Below are 14,502 nucleotides of genomic sequence, written 5' to 3'. Positions count from 1 at the left end.
GGTAGATAGCTAAGCGATGATAGTTAAGGAAATTTGATGTGTGGCATTTTGGGGGTAGGAGGGAGAAATGAGAGAGAGAAGGAGATAGTATTGTGTGAATGTAGACATTCATTTGTTCACTTGTTTGGTGTGTGATTTGATATGGGTAGCATTATGGACATTCAGTGTATGTTTCGCTGCAATACAGGAGTTAGGAAAACAGTGGTATTATTGATATATGAAATGACAATGAAAATGTGTTGTGAAGTATTTATTCAGTCAGTACAAATTTTTCCTTGACTGACAAGAAGTCAACCTTTTCAGTCTATAGACAAGGACATAACCCACAAACCAGTGTAATGGAAAATTTAGTTAGAAATAAGAACTGGGTTGTGACTCCAACTCACTGGGGCAATATCACCACAATATAGTTTTACACATCCATACATTTATCTTTATTCGCACACTTCTCTAATAGTCTTATACTATAGTAAATACAGGCAACACAGTTCATAATTGTTCTAATCAAAACTGTCTTTGAGAATACAAATTTGTGGGTAAAATGTTTTGCATTTAGTGAATCTATGTAGCCATCTTTCTCTTTTCCTTTTATTTTTTATTTTTGTCTGCTGTTTATCTGTCAATTTTTCAATCCTTTTATTACCTGTCTACCTGTCTCTCTACTTATCCTCTCAACAACTCACCCACCTAACCATCTACCTACCTATCTTTTTGTTCATTTATTTATTGATCCCTTCATTGTCTGTCTGTCTGTCTGTCTATCTATCTATCTATCTATCTATCTATCTATCTATCTATCTATCTATCTTTATAGATAGAAGAACTTGATACAGTTGTTCTCAGAAGCCGCAAGTTAGCAAGTAAGTTTTTTTCCGTTTGCTTATTAATCAAATAGGACCTAAGAATTCTTTCTTTTTTCTAAAATTATTGAGTTATTGTTCATGTAATGTATACATTCTTTTTTCGTTTACTAGTGAGATTGACACTATCAATATTTCTCTTGTACCTGTGGGAATGACATAAGCCAGGGGGTAATTCCAGAGTGCTGACATTCTAGAGAAAGGAGGAGTGAGTGTTGTGATCTGTAATGGTCCTGGGGAGTTAGAAAAAAACAAAGAGGGTGAGAAGAGGAGAGATTAGGGGACAGGAATGTATGAATGAAGGTGATATGAGCCCAGCTTGCTCTAAGGAGCAAAGGCCATTATAGTATAGTAGGAAAGAGAGCGAGAGAGAGAATACTGCATACCTGTAGGTAAAAGGCTGGATCATGTCTTTGTGTGACTTTAGGATAATCAGTCAGGTAGCCCTTTTATGGATACACTCTAAGCTGTCCGTATAGTGGCAGCACTGTTTCACATGTGAGAGCAATGCTCAGTTGTGGGCTTCAGCTGAGCTCTCTAGAATGTAAATAATTCTCAAAAGATGAGGTATGTTCTGGCTCTGAAGAGACAGGTTAGTTATTGGGATGCAAACCTATGTTAGAAATATGCTTTTGGTAGGATAGATCATTGGTGATAGAGAGACCCAACAGTTAAAGTAATTTTGAGGGCTCCAGATGGCTGTTGTTTATAATTAAGTGGCAGGTGGTGCAATGATGTTTCATTGGTATGAGTAGGAGTTGTGTTGTCTTACTTTTGAATGACATCTCTCCATTTGAGGATGCTTTAAAGGTCTCTATTCACGAATTCAATGTGTGTTTGGCATGTAGTATCAAGATTGTGAGTGGATAATACATGTTTGAAGAATATTAGGGGGAAATGAAAGCTTATGTCATCTGCATAAGAAAGGGGTTTCTTGGATATGGTAGCAAGTCAGTCACTCATGTATAGAAGGGAGCCTTTTGAGCATTTAACACAATTTATTTAATTGGTGATTGGCTATTGAGGTAATAAGGATATTAGTTTCTGAAGGCGAAAAGTTGAGTGGTTCCAATGAGGAAGAGAAAAATATGGTTATACCCAATTTTTTTTCCATTCGTAAACTGCACAAGGTATCATATAAAAGTAGATTTATTGTAGGAACTAGAAAATGTACTAACAAACAACTATTTTTACCACTTAATGAAGCTTTAAATATGATTAGGTCATACTTTATGAGCTACTGCAAACAAATCTTTAGCAATTCTGAAGTAAGCCTTTTTTGGAGTACAAGATCCAGTAACAAATTTTTAAACAAATTGCAAAGAGTCAAAGTAGTTATGATCATGTATGTTTATGATTTTTCTACGCTGTATACTAATCTTGATTTGAAAAGGTGGAAGAAAGTATATTTAGTGTAATTGGTATTGTAAAGGCTACTAGTATATTTCTATTAAGAACAGTGAAGGCTTTTTGTAATCTTATCTTTAACCTGTTTCAGTCATTAGACTGTGGCTATGCTGGGGCTCCACCTTTAACAATTTTAGTTGAATGACTCAACTCCAGTACTTATTTTTTTAAATCTTGGTTCTTATTCCATCACTCACTTATGCCGAACTGCTAAGTTACAGGGATGTAAACATACCAATACCAGTTGTCAAGTGTTGATGGAGGGACAAACACAGACACAAAGACACACACACACATATACTCTTTACTCTTTTACTTGTTTCAGTCATTTGACTGCAGCCATGCTGGAGCACCGCCTTTAGTCGAGCAAATCGACCCCAGGACTTATTCTTTGTAAGCCTAGTACTTATTCTATTGCTCTCTTTTGCCGAACATCTAAGTTACAGGGACATAAACACACCACCATCGGCTATCAAGCAATGTTGGGGGGACAAACACAGACACACAAACATATACACACATATACATATATATATATATATATATATACATATATATATATATATATATATATATATATATATATATATATATATATATATATACATTTATACGGCAGGCTTCTTTCAGTTTCCATCTACCAAATCCACTCACAAGGCTTTGGTTGGCCCAAGGCTATAGCAGAAGACACTTGCCCAAGGTGCCACGCAGTGGGAATGAACCCAGAACCATGTGGTTGGTAAGCAAGCTACTTACTACACAGCCACTCCTGTGCCTATATAGATACATACATACATACATACTTACATACATACATACATACATATATATATATATATATATATATATATATATATATATATATATACATATATATATATATATATCATCATCATCGTTTAACGTCCGCTTTCCATGCTAGCATGGGTTGGACGATTTGACTGAGGACTGGTGAAACCGGATGGCAACACCAGGCTCCAATCTAATTTGGCAGCGTTTCTACAGCTGGATGCCCTTCCTAACGCCAACCACTCAGAGAGTGTAGTGGGTGCTTTTACGTGTCACCCGCACGAAGGCCAGTCAGGCGGTACTGGCAACGGCCACGCTCGAAATGGTGTCTTTTATGTGCCACCTGCACAAAAGCCAGTCCAGGGGCACTGGCAACGATCTCGCTCGAAAACCCTACGAAGGCCAGTCAGGCGGCACTGGCAACGGTCACGCTCAAAATGGTGAATCTTATGTGCCACCCGCACAAGAGCCAGTCCAGGGGCACTGGCAACGATCTCACTTGGCTTGCCGGGTCTTCTCACGCACAGCACATATATATCGTCATCGTCGTTTAACGTCCGCTTTCCATGCTAGCATGGGTTGGACGATTTGACTGAGGACTGGTGAAACCAGATGGCTACACCAGGCTCCAATCTGATTTGGCAGTGTTTCCACATCTGGATGCCCTTCCTAACGCCAACCACTCAGAGAGTGTAGTGGGTGCTTTTACGTGTCACCCGCACGAAGGCCAGTCAGGCGGTACTGGCAACGGCCAGGCTCATCTCGCTCGAGAAACCTCATGTGTCACCCGCACAAGAGCCAGTCCAGGGGTACCAGCAACAATCTCGCTCGAAAATCCTACAACAACCCCACACAAGAGCCAGTTCAGGGGCACCGGCAACGATCTCGCTCGAAGAAATTTCATGTGTCACCAGCACAAGAGCCAGTCCAGTGGCACTAGCAACGATCTCGCTCGAAAAACCTCATGTGTCGCCCACACAAGAGCCAGCCCAGGGTCACCGGCAACAATCCCGCTCGGAAAGATTTCATGTGTCGCCCGCACATGAGCCAGTCCAGGGGCACTGGCAACGATCCCGTCCCGCTCAAAACATTTCATGTGTCACCCGCACAAGAGCCAGTCCAGGGGCACTGGCAACAATCTCGCTCGAAAGATTTCATGTCACCCGCACATGAGCCAGTCCAGGGGCACCGGCAACGATCTCGCTTGAAAAACCTCATGTGTCACCCGCACAGGAGCCGGCCCAGGGGCACCAGCAACGATCTCGCTCGAAAGATTTCATGTGTCGCCCGCACATGAGCCAGTCCAGGGGCAGTGGCAACGATCCCGCTCGAAAGATTTCATGTGTCGCCCGCACATGAGCCAGTCCAGGGGCACCGGCAACAATCTCGCTCGAAAAACCTAATGTGTCACCCGCACATGAGCCAGTCCAGGGGCACTGGCATCGATCCTGCTCGAAAGATTTCATGTGTCGCCCTCACATGAGCCAGTCCGGGGGCACTGGCAAACGATCCCGCTCGAAACATTTGATGTGTCACTCGCACAAGAGCCAGTCCAGGTGCACTGGCAACGATCTCACTCGAAAGATTTCATGTGTCGCCCGCACATGAGCCAGTCTGGTGGCACTGGCAAACGATCCCGCTTGAAAGATTTCATGTGTTGCCTGCACATGGGCCAGTCCAGGAGCACTGGCAATGATCTCGCACGAAAGATATCATGTGTCACCCACACAAGAGCCGGCCCAGGAGCACCAGCAACGATCTCGCTCGAAAGATTTCATGTGCCGCCCGCACGAGCCAGTCCAGGGGCACTGGCATCGATTCCGCTCGAAAGATTTCATGTGTCACCCGCACAAGAGCCAGTCCAGGGGCACTGGCAACGATCCCGCTCGAAAGATATCATGTGTCGCCCGCACATGAGCCAGTCCAGGGGGACTGGCAATGATCTCGCACGAAAGATATCATGTGTCACCCGCACAAGAGCCAGTCCAGGGGCACTGGCAACGATCTTGCACGAAAGATATCATGTGTCGCCCGCACATGAGCCAGTCCGGGGGCACTGGCAAACGATCCCGCTTGAAAGATTTCATGTGTTGCCTGCACATGGGCCAGTCCAGGAGCACTGGCAACGATCTCGCTTGAAAATCCCATGACGGCCCCGCACAAAGCCAGTTCAGCGGCACGGCAACAATCTATTTCTATTTCACTTGCCTCAACAGGTCTTCGCAAGTGGGGTTTAGTGTCCAATTTTAATTTAACTCGATTTCGATTTCGATTTCACTTGCCTCAACAGGTCTTCACAAGTGGAATTTAGTGTCCAATGAAGGAAGGAAGGTACGCATAAGTGGACTGGCTGGGCCTTAGATTTAGGTCTCACTTGGCTTGCCGGGTCTTCTCGCGCACAGCATATTTCCAAAGGTCTCGGTCAGAAGTCATCGCCTCGGTGAGGCCCCATGTTTGAAGGTCGTGCCTTACCACCTCATCCCAGGTCTTCCTGGGCCTACCTCTTCCACAGGTTCCCTCAACTGTTAAGGTGTGGCACTTTTTCACACAGCTATCCTCATCCATTCTTGCTACATGACCATACCAGCGCAGTCGTCTCTCTTGCACACTACAACTGATGCTTCGTAAGTTCAACTTTTCTCTCAAGGTACTGACACTCTGTCTAGTATGCACACTGACATTACACATCCATCGGAGCATACTGGCTTCATTCCTTGCGAGCCTACGCATGTCCTCAGCAGTCACGGCCCATGTTTCACTGCCATGAAGCATGGCTGTTCGTACACATGCGTCATACAATCTGCCTTTTACTCTGAGAGAGAGACCCTTTGTCGCCAGCAGAGGTAAGAGCTCTCTGAACTTTGCCCAGGCTATTCTAATTCTAGCAGCTACGCTTTCAGCGCACCCATCTCCACTGCTAATTTGGTCACCAAGATAGCGGAAGCTATCAGCCACTTCTAGTTTTTCTCCCTGGAGTGTGGCAGAAGTTGTTTTCTGCACATTCCCAGTATTTATAGCTCCAGAACATCTGCTGCAAACAAAAACTAACTTCCTAGTTAACCTTCCTTTGATATTGCTGCACCTCTTATGTGTCCATAGCTTGCACTGGGTGCATCTTATAGAGTTACTTCCCACTCCTTTTCTACAGATCGAGCAGGGCCATCCATCTACCTGAAGGGGTTTGTGTTTTGTCTGCCTTCCTACTTATGAGGACTTTGGTTTTAGCTAGGTTGACTCTAAGGCCCTTCGATTCTAGTCCTTGCTTCCATACCTGAAACTTCTCTAATTGTGATAGTGACTCAGCAATTAGTGCAAGGTCATCAGCATAGAGGAGCTCCCAGGGGCATCCTGTCTTGAATTCTTCTGTTATAGCCTGGAGAACTATGATAAATAGAAGGGGGCTGAGGACAGAACCTTGGTGGACCCCTACCTCCACCCGGAATTCTTCACTGTACTCTCTGCCAATCCTCACCTTACTGACAGAGTTTCTGTACATGGCTCGCACAGCTCTCACTAACCATTCTTCTATCCCTAGTTTCCTCATTGACCACCAGATGAGAGATCGGGGGACCCTGTCAAAGGCTTTCTCCATATCAACGAAAGCTAGGAACAGAGGTTTATCCTTGGCTAGGTATTTCTCCTGAAGCTGTCTTACCAGAAATATAGCATCAGTGGTGCTTTTCCCAGGCACAAACCCAAACTGCATCTCATCTAAGCTGACTCGCTCCCTAAGCAGTTGAGCTATGACCCTCTCCGTAACTTTCATTACCCGATCTAAAAGCTTGATACCTCTGTAATTATTAATATCTAAAGCGTCATCTTTACCTTTGTAGCAGTTGATTATGGTGCTGCTACACCAGTCATTAGATATATATATATATGTGTGTGTGTGTGTGTGTGTGTGTGATGGGCTTCTTTCAGTTTCCGTCTGCCAAATTCACTCACGAGGCTTTGGTTGGCCCGAGGCTATAGTAGAAGACCCTTGCCCTGGGTGCTATGCAGTGGGACTGAACTTGGAGCCATGTGGTTGGGAAGCAAGCTTTTTACCACACAGCCATGTTTATACATGTTTTAGGAAAAATATACTAAGGGAGATGGTCAGCTTTATCATTAATGACGCATATATTGCATTCAGTGGGAAAATGTTTAGACAAATTAAGGGGATTCCAATGGGTGGTAATTGTAACCCTTTATTGGCAGATTTGTATTTGTCTTCATGCTAGTTCAATTTTTTTTTTATGATCTTGTCAAAGGTAAAAGATGAGTTTGGTCAAACACCTCAGTGAACGCTTTAGATATATCACTGATATTTTTATTCATAACTCCAGGTATTTTTAATTTTTGCTAGGAAAAAATATCTTGTGGATCTCAAAGCAACTAGAAATGGTGACTCCATAAATGAGGTTAACTATTTAGATATCAAAGTAATTAGTGTAGATGGTAAGCTTGCGGCTAGTATTTATAATAAAACTAATAGTTTTAACTTCCACATTGCATCATTACCTTGGGCAGAAAGTAGAATACCTCTTTAGATAGTTTATAGTGTATTTTCCAGTCAGGTTATCCGATATGGTGGAATAATAAAGTTGGAATGTTTTTTGATAGGATTAAAATGTTAAAGGTGTACATGGAAAAAATAGTGTTACAATTGTAAAAGGATAGTTAAATGTGTTAACCAATGCTTAGAGAAAAGTGGTGAAATTTTGAGAAAATATGGAATAATCTCTGATTTGCAGCTGGTCCTAAAAATTGTTAGTTTTTACTTTAACCCTTTCGTTAGTATATTTCTGACCAAAATACACCCCTTATGAGTTTCAATTAAGTTCTAAAATAACCATGAATTTAGACTAGTTTCATTAAACAACTGTAACTTTTTTACTTATCAACATATTAATGTGATATTTGGAACATAATTAAAGAAAGGGTTCTTAATCAATTCTATTGCATAATAGTTGTCTCAAAGTGACTCTAATTACAGGTAAATGCAGGTAAACTGAGCAAAATGTAAAAATATTTAAATTTTGTTTAAACATTATCATAGAAAATGAATCATCAGCTAATATTCAATTGGGTATACAACAAAATTTTGATATAGAAGAATTGTGCATATCACTAGATTATCAGTTGAATTTAATGCACAGAAGAACAGGTGTACCATAAAGGTAAACTAAACTGAAATACTGGAATTTGTTTTTGAAGAAAACTAGAAAATTAAATACATCGACTAAATGAAATAATCTCACATGCATACATGAAAACACAGGAACATATATAACAAAAATTTACAATAGAAATTAAATCAAAATTGGTCACTCACCTTACAGGCAAATTAAAATTACAGGTAAATTAAAATAAAAAGTAAAACTAAGTAAATTTGAAAAATATTTATACAATCTAATTATACATACAAACAATATTCACACATTATTTCTACCATGGAAAGTTGTAAAACATCTCACTCTACATACTGCAACCTTGCAAAATGCAATTTGGAAAGACATTTCAACTAGCCATCCACTGGAAGTTTTTCTTTGTTGATGTAGACATTCACGGCACTGCCTTTTGCAACCCCCGATTTTTTCTAATTTATGTAGATCGACTGAACTCAGAGGAATATCTCTCTGGCAGGCTTTGCAATTATCTTTTTCCTGCAGTTATTTTTTGGACGAAAAACCTGCCCTCAACTGCATTGCTACATCTGCTTGGAACTGCAGATGGTTACACCGCTTGCGAATCTCTCCTGATTTGATATATAATATAAATGCATTTACAATGCTCATGTTTACACTCTCTGAGTGGTTGGCGTTAGGAAGGGCATCCAGCTGTAGAAACTCTGCCAAATCAGACTGGAGCCTGGTGTTGCCATCCGGTTTCACCAGTCCTCAGTCAAATCGTCCAACCCATGCTAGCATGGAAAGCGGACGTTAAACGATGATGATGATGATGATGATGTTTACTATATACCAAACCAGGTATCGCCGCCATTTATTACCTGGTCTACCAACCGGGTAACAATTCATCATCTGGTTCAGCCGATCCACACAGCCCATGTACCTGTTGTAATCAAGGTTCACAAATGGGGTGCCATTTTCATCTACACATGTTTGTGCACTGGTAAGACAGAACATTTATCTGCCTCTTATCTCTGTATGTGGTTGCTGGCAGATTTCCTTTCTGCTGTTGGATTATTTCATCTCTTTTTTTTAATTGTGCTTTTTTTTTTATATCCAACGGCAGCCCTTTTCTACTGGCAATTACTGTAGCACATGTATATGTTGCCACAACTTCTAAATCCACTGCAAGTTTGACTGAACTAAAAAATTGGTCAAAAAATAATATACGGCCCTGGTTATGGTAGGGAAGTGATAAATTCCAGACCACTTCGTACTCTAGGCCACTTCGTACCCTAGACCACTTCGTACCCATTATTATCTCTTTTCCCAGTATAAAAAACTAAATCCACAGCAGTACCCAGTGTTTGCTTTACAAATTTTCCAAACTTTGATCCCCCATTTTGTGGGCTTTCCTGGCATATACTGTCGGAAGCATACCCTTCCTTTATACCCCACCATGCCCTCATCGATGGATAAGTATCTCTCAGGGTTGTAAAGTGTTTTATATGCATTTTGAACACAGTTGATGAGAGGTCTTATTTTAAGTAAGGGATCAAAGTTTGGTTCTCCACGTACTAGGGTACTGCTAGTGTCTCTCACATGTAAATACTGGTTCAGTTTCACAAATTGTATTCATGAAATAATACTGGAAACATACTGATCGCCAACAGGTTCCTGATTGCTCCAGTAATTTGTAATCCTGGGTAATTGTCTTATAACCATTATAATATTTATGGTAAAAAATGCCTGTATTTCTTCTACAGTTGTGGGAAACCACAAACTATCTTTTTTTCCAGTTTGTTTATATTCTGCATAGCAGTTTCTTTCAGCAGTGATGGCTTCAAACAAGCTTACTGGAAAAATAAAAAAAGAAGTCTGATGGTTTCACTTTCTGAGAAAGACTATGGGTAGACCCTGTCTCAGAAAAATTGTTAATAAAAATATTCTTTAACTTTTTACTCCATTCCGCTGTAAAATCGTCCTCACTGTCACTATCACTGCTTTCAGTTTCTTCAGAATCGCTGCTTTCAGTTTCGGGAACAGAAATATTCGGTTCATTCTCATACACCATGTCCTTTTGTACTTTCTTTTTCTTGATATCTCCATATCTTTTGTTGAAAAACCTTCAAATTCAGAATCACTGCTTGATAGCATGAAACCCCTATCCATTTTCAAAGTTGAAAAAAATCAACGCAGAAAAATATGTGGAAAAATATCTCCTAAAATTCACTGAGTTCAGATATCACGTCAAACAATGTCGGATACTATAACTCAACTATTTACAAAGTGAAATCATGTGTTTTCATGAATGTAATAACAAGATTTGTGTTCAAATTCACATTTAAGTAACAATGAGTACTCTCGGCCGGCTATGGCTGGGTTGGTATTGAAAGGGTTAATGTCCTTCTTCCATGCTTGCATGGTTTGGATAGTTAGACAGGAACTGGCCAGGCAGTAACCTGTGCCATGCTTCTGTGTCTGTTTTAGCATGGCTTTTACGGATGGATGCTTTTTCTAACACCAACCCCTCTGTAGAGTAGGCTGAGTGCTTTTTATATGACATTCACATGGGTGAGGTCAGTTTGGCATGGTTTTTACTGCTGGATGTTCTTTCAAATGCCAACCACTTTACAGTGTGGACTGAGTGCCTTGTAAGTGACAGCTGCACTGTCAGGGTCACCAAGTAACTTTGCAAGACAAGGAATCTTTGAGTGGAGAGGGGACATTGGAGAAGGTGAGCTTGTGTCAGATGATGAAAGGTTAAAGTGTGACAGAAAAACAGAAACAAATGTCTTGCTGCAGAGGAGATACATGGTTACCCAGCCAGAGAGAAGGAGAGAGAAAGAGAGTGAGAGTTAACAAGAATAAGGGCAGAAACAGGTGAGCTGTTGAAGAGGAGGGAACTGGTTTCTTAGAGAGAGAAGAGGGAATTAACAAGAAAGAAGTGTGCTTCTGTAAAGAAGATGCATGGTTCCCTAGCCAAGAGTAAGAGGAAGAGGAGGGAGAGTGAGTGATCAAGACTGAGGGCAGAAACAGGTTTGTTGCTGTTGAGGAGATACATGATTACTCATCCAGAGGGAAGAGCAAGGGTAAGAGAGAGAGAGAGAGTAGGAGACAGTAAAAGCAGGAGAGGGATGGCGGCAAGTGCCAGGAAATACTCACAAGGAATGGAGATCAGGGCATAGATGGGGTGGTAGAGTAAGGAAGATAGAGATGAATGGTGGCAGGTGTTGGCAGGGTATTGCCAAGGAGTGGGGGGGATTGCTGTTACTGGTGAGAATCTGGGTATAGAGGGAGAGGGGACAGGGGGAAGCAAAGATGCAATGAGCAAGGTAGTGAGGCCTGGATTGGGGAGTGGGAGATAATCATAGAGTATAAAGAGAAAATGTGAGGAAGAGAAGAGAAACAGTTCAGGGAAGGGGGATGTAGTTTAGTTTGTTGGGGTAGAACGTGTGAAAATTTTGTTGTTATGCGTGGGTGGAACATAACACTTCTTGAACTCAGGTTCACTGGCATGGGCAGGTCTTCGCTAGGACCTCATATCGCCAGATATCTCGGTCTATTGTCATTTCCTCTGTGAGCCCAAACATCCTGAGATTGGTCCTCACCACTTTGTCCCATGTCTTCCTGGGTCTCCCTCTTCCACAGGTGCCATCCTCTTTCAGTGACCAGCACTTCTTTATACATCTGTCTTCATTCATACGCATCACATGTCCAAACCAACATAGTCTCTCGTCTTGCACTCTGCATTTGATTCTTCTTATGTCCAACTTTTCTCTCAACACATTTGCGCTTTGTCATTCGTGCACATTGATTCTGCACATCCAGCACAGCATACTGTCGTCATTCCCCTCTAGTCTATGCATGTCTTCTGCACTCAGACCCCATGTCTCACTACCACAGAGTATAGTCTTTTGTACATAAGCATCATACAATTTACTTTACACTCAGAGAGAGTCCTTTTGTTGCCAATAAAATCCTGTTGGTTACTATTGATTTCTAGGTAGCATTTATGTTTTTAATGTTGCTGACTCTGCCAGATTGACTGGTGCTGCCTATGTGTCAAAACCATAGTGATATCCATTTGGAAACTAATGATGGGAATATATATTTGTTATGCTTTGTTAGTAGATTTTTATATCTTAGTCTTGTTATTCTGAGTTGTTCTTCGTTCTAGTAAAGTGGAAACTGCTTGTGGATTCATGGTCTCTGAAGATTACATTCATTGATATTAATTGGTTTTCTTCATAGATAATCTTATTACATTAAAATGTTGGTGTCTAGTTTTGGAAGGTTCTGTGGCATATAAATATATATATATATATATATATATATATATATATATATATATATATATATCATCATCATCATCATCATTTAACGTCCGCTTTCCATGCTAGCATGGGTTGGACGATTTGACTGAGGACTGGTGAACCAGATGCCTGCATCAGGCTCCAATGTGATCTGGCAGAGTTTCTACAGCTGGATGCCCTTCCGAATGCCAACCACTCCGAGGGCCAGTCAGGCGGTAGTGGCAACGGCCACTCTCAAGTGGTGTGTTTTACGTGCCACCTGCACAGGAGCCAGTCCAGCGGCACTGGCAGCAACCGCGCTTGAATGTTTTTTCACGTGCCACCAGCACAAGTGCTAGAAGGCGACACTATTTAATATATATATATATATATATATATATATATATATATATATATATATATATATATATATATATATATATATAAATAGTAATCGTAAGATAATAAAAGAATGAAAGAGACCTCGATATTATGTAAATAGAGAAATTTATTTGTAATATAATATGTGACAATTATTCGGTTGCCATAATAAAACTCCAAGTTTCAGATGCCAGGGCAGAAACATATACCGACATCTCTTTAGTTATCGAGGCAATTGCCTCAATAACTGTTTTATTATGGCAACTGAATAATTGTCACATATTATATTACAAATATATATATATATATATATATATATATATATATATATATGCACATGTGTGTACAAGTTGTTCAGACTGAATTTGACAGTTTGCATAAAAGGAAAAGAAAACAATATTCTAGCCAAAAATACAATTATTTAAAAAAATCAAAAAATATCAACTGGATTACAGCTGGAAGATAACAGTTTATTTAGAGTAGCCATCCTCAGCTTCCACCATAGCCTTGAGACAGTTTTTGAACTTAGTGCAGGCATTCTTCACTGTGTTCCTGGGAAGAACTTCAAACACCTCCTTCATCTTGGTTGCCAGCTTGGCCTTGGTGTTGCAGGCAGAGCAGTCAGTGTTTTTCTCAACTGCACCCCTTACATAGCATTCAGGACAGAAATTGAGGCTGGTGAAGTCATAGAAATTCTCCTACAACCACTTCTGATTCTTTCCAGAGGTTGGGTGTGGCCTTGTTGTCTCCATTGCAGTTGTCCGCGTCAAGTTTTACAACCTTTACAATGTTCACAGAACATTGAGCAACAGTCATTATATAGGGATTTTGTACTCACCATGATACAGGTAGCTCTTCTCCAATGTTCAGATAGCTTCTATTCCTTCATGTTAGCTAATCCTTTCTCAACTACCACTGAAATCTTTATGCTCTCCTATGCCATTGACAATTTGCCTATAGTTCATGCTGTTCTTGAAAAAAGGAGACATAAAAAAATTGTTGAATTTAGCTGAAACACACTGTGTGTGTATGTATACATACACACATACACATCCACTCCCACACACATACACACATCTTAATATATAAATCTGAAATTGTGTATTTGTGTGAAGCCTTTTTGAATGTTTATAGAAATCCACATTTTCCACTTTTTCGTAAAAATTTTTACATCAATGGAATTTTCTCGATCTGAACTTTCCAGTGCAGTAATTAGATTTTTCAAATTCTGTTTACTTTGTGTGATTTAAGGGAGATTTGGCTGTTGTTTCTAGCAACTTTTATATTTCATCCCTGCTACCTGGAACGCCATTCTTACACACGCGCTCAACATAAAAATATAGAGAGTAAGAGTAAAAGAGGGAGAGGGAGAGAGAGAGAGAAAGTGATACATACAACGTCGTAGATTAAACTTTCATCTCAGTATTCTTTACCTATTTTTCATAACATAGATACGTAAAAACACACACAACCACACATACACGACCTGTGACAACAACATACACATTGCTCTCAATCTCTATTCATTTCTCCCCCTCTTCCTCTCTCGCTCTCTCAAACGTATACACGTGCAAGTAAACACAATCATTCACATCGTGGTATATTTACAAAACATTGATGGCATAACTACAGAGTTGTATCCCCCAACTTTGGAAGGTC

At 40.6% G+C, this 14,502-nt stretch overlaps 1 protein-coding gene across 9 annotated transcripts in view; it reads left to right on the top strand.

Annotated features, from left to right (window-relative positions):
* The window catches only part of LOC106867759 (uncharacterized), a 229,337-nt gene that overhangs the window by 73,975 nt on the left and 140,860 nt on the right, over window positions 1–14,502 (top strand). For all 9 annotated transcript variants that reach the window (XR_008266010.2, XR_016244964.1, XR_008266011.2 and 6 more), the window contains exon 8: window positions 815–860. Coding sequence is in view for 5 of the 9 variants with exons in the window: in XM_052974422.2 (XP_052830382.1) it covers window positions 815–860 (46 nt within the window). In the remaining 4 variants the exon portion in view is untranslated. The remainder of the gene's footprint in view (window positions 1–814; window positions 861–14,502) is intronic.

Source organism: Octopus bimaculoides, chromosome 18 (genome assembly GCF_046866305.1).
Source record: "Octopus bimaculoides isolate indiv1 chromosome 18, ASM4686630v1, whole genome shotgun sequence".
NCBI lineage: Eukaryota > Metazoa > Mollusca > Cephalopoda > Octopoda > Octopodidae > Octopus > Octopus bimaculoides.
This window is presented reverse-complemented; position numbering and strand designations above follow the sequence as displayed.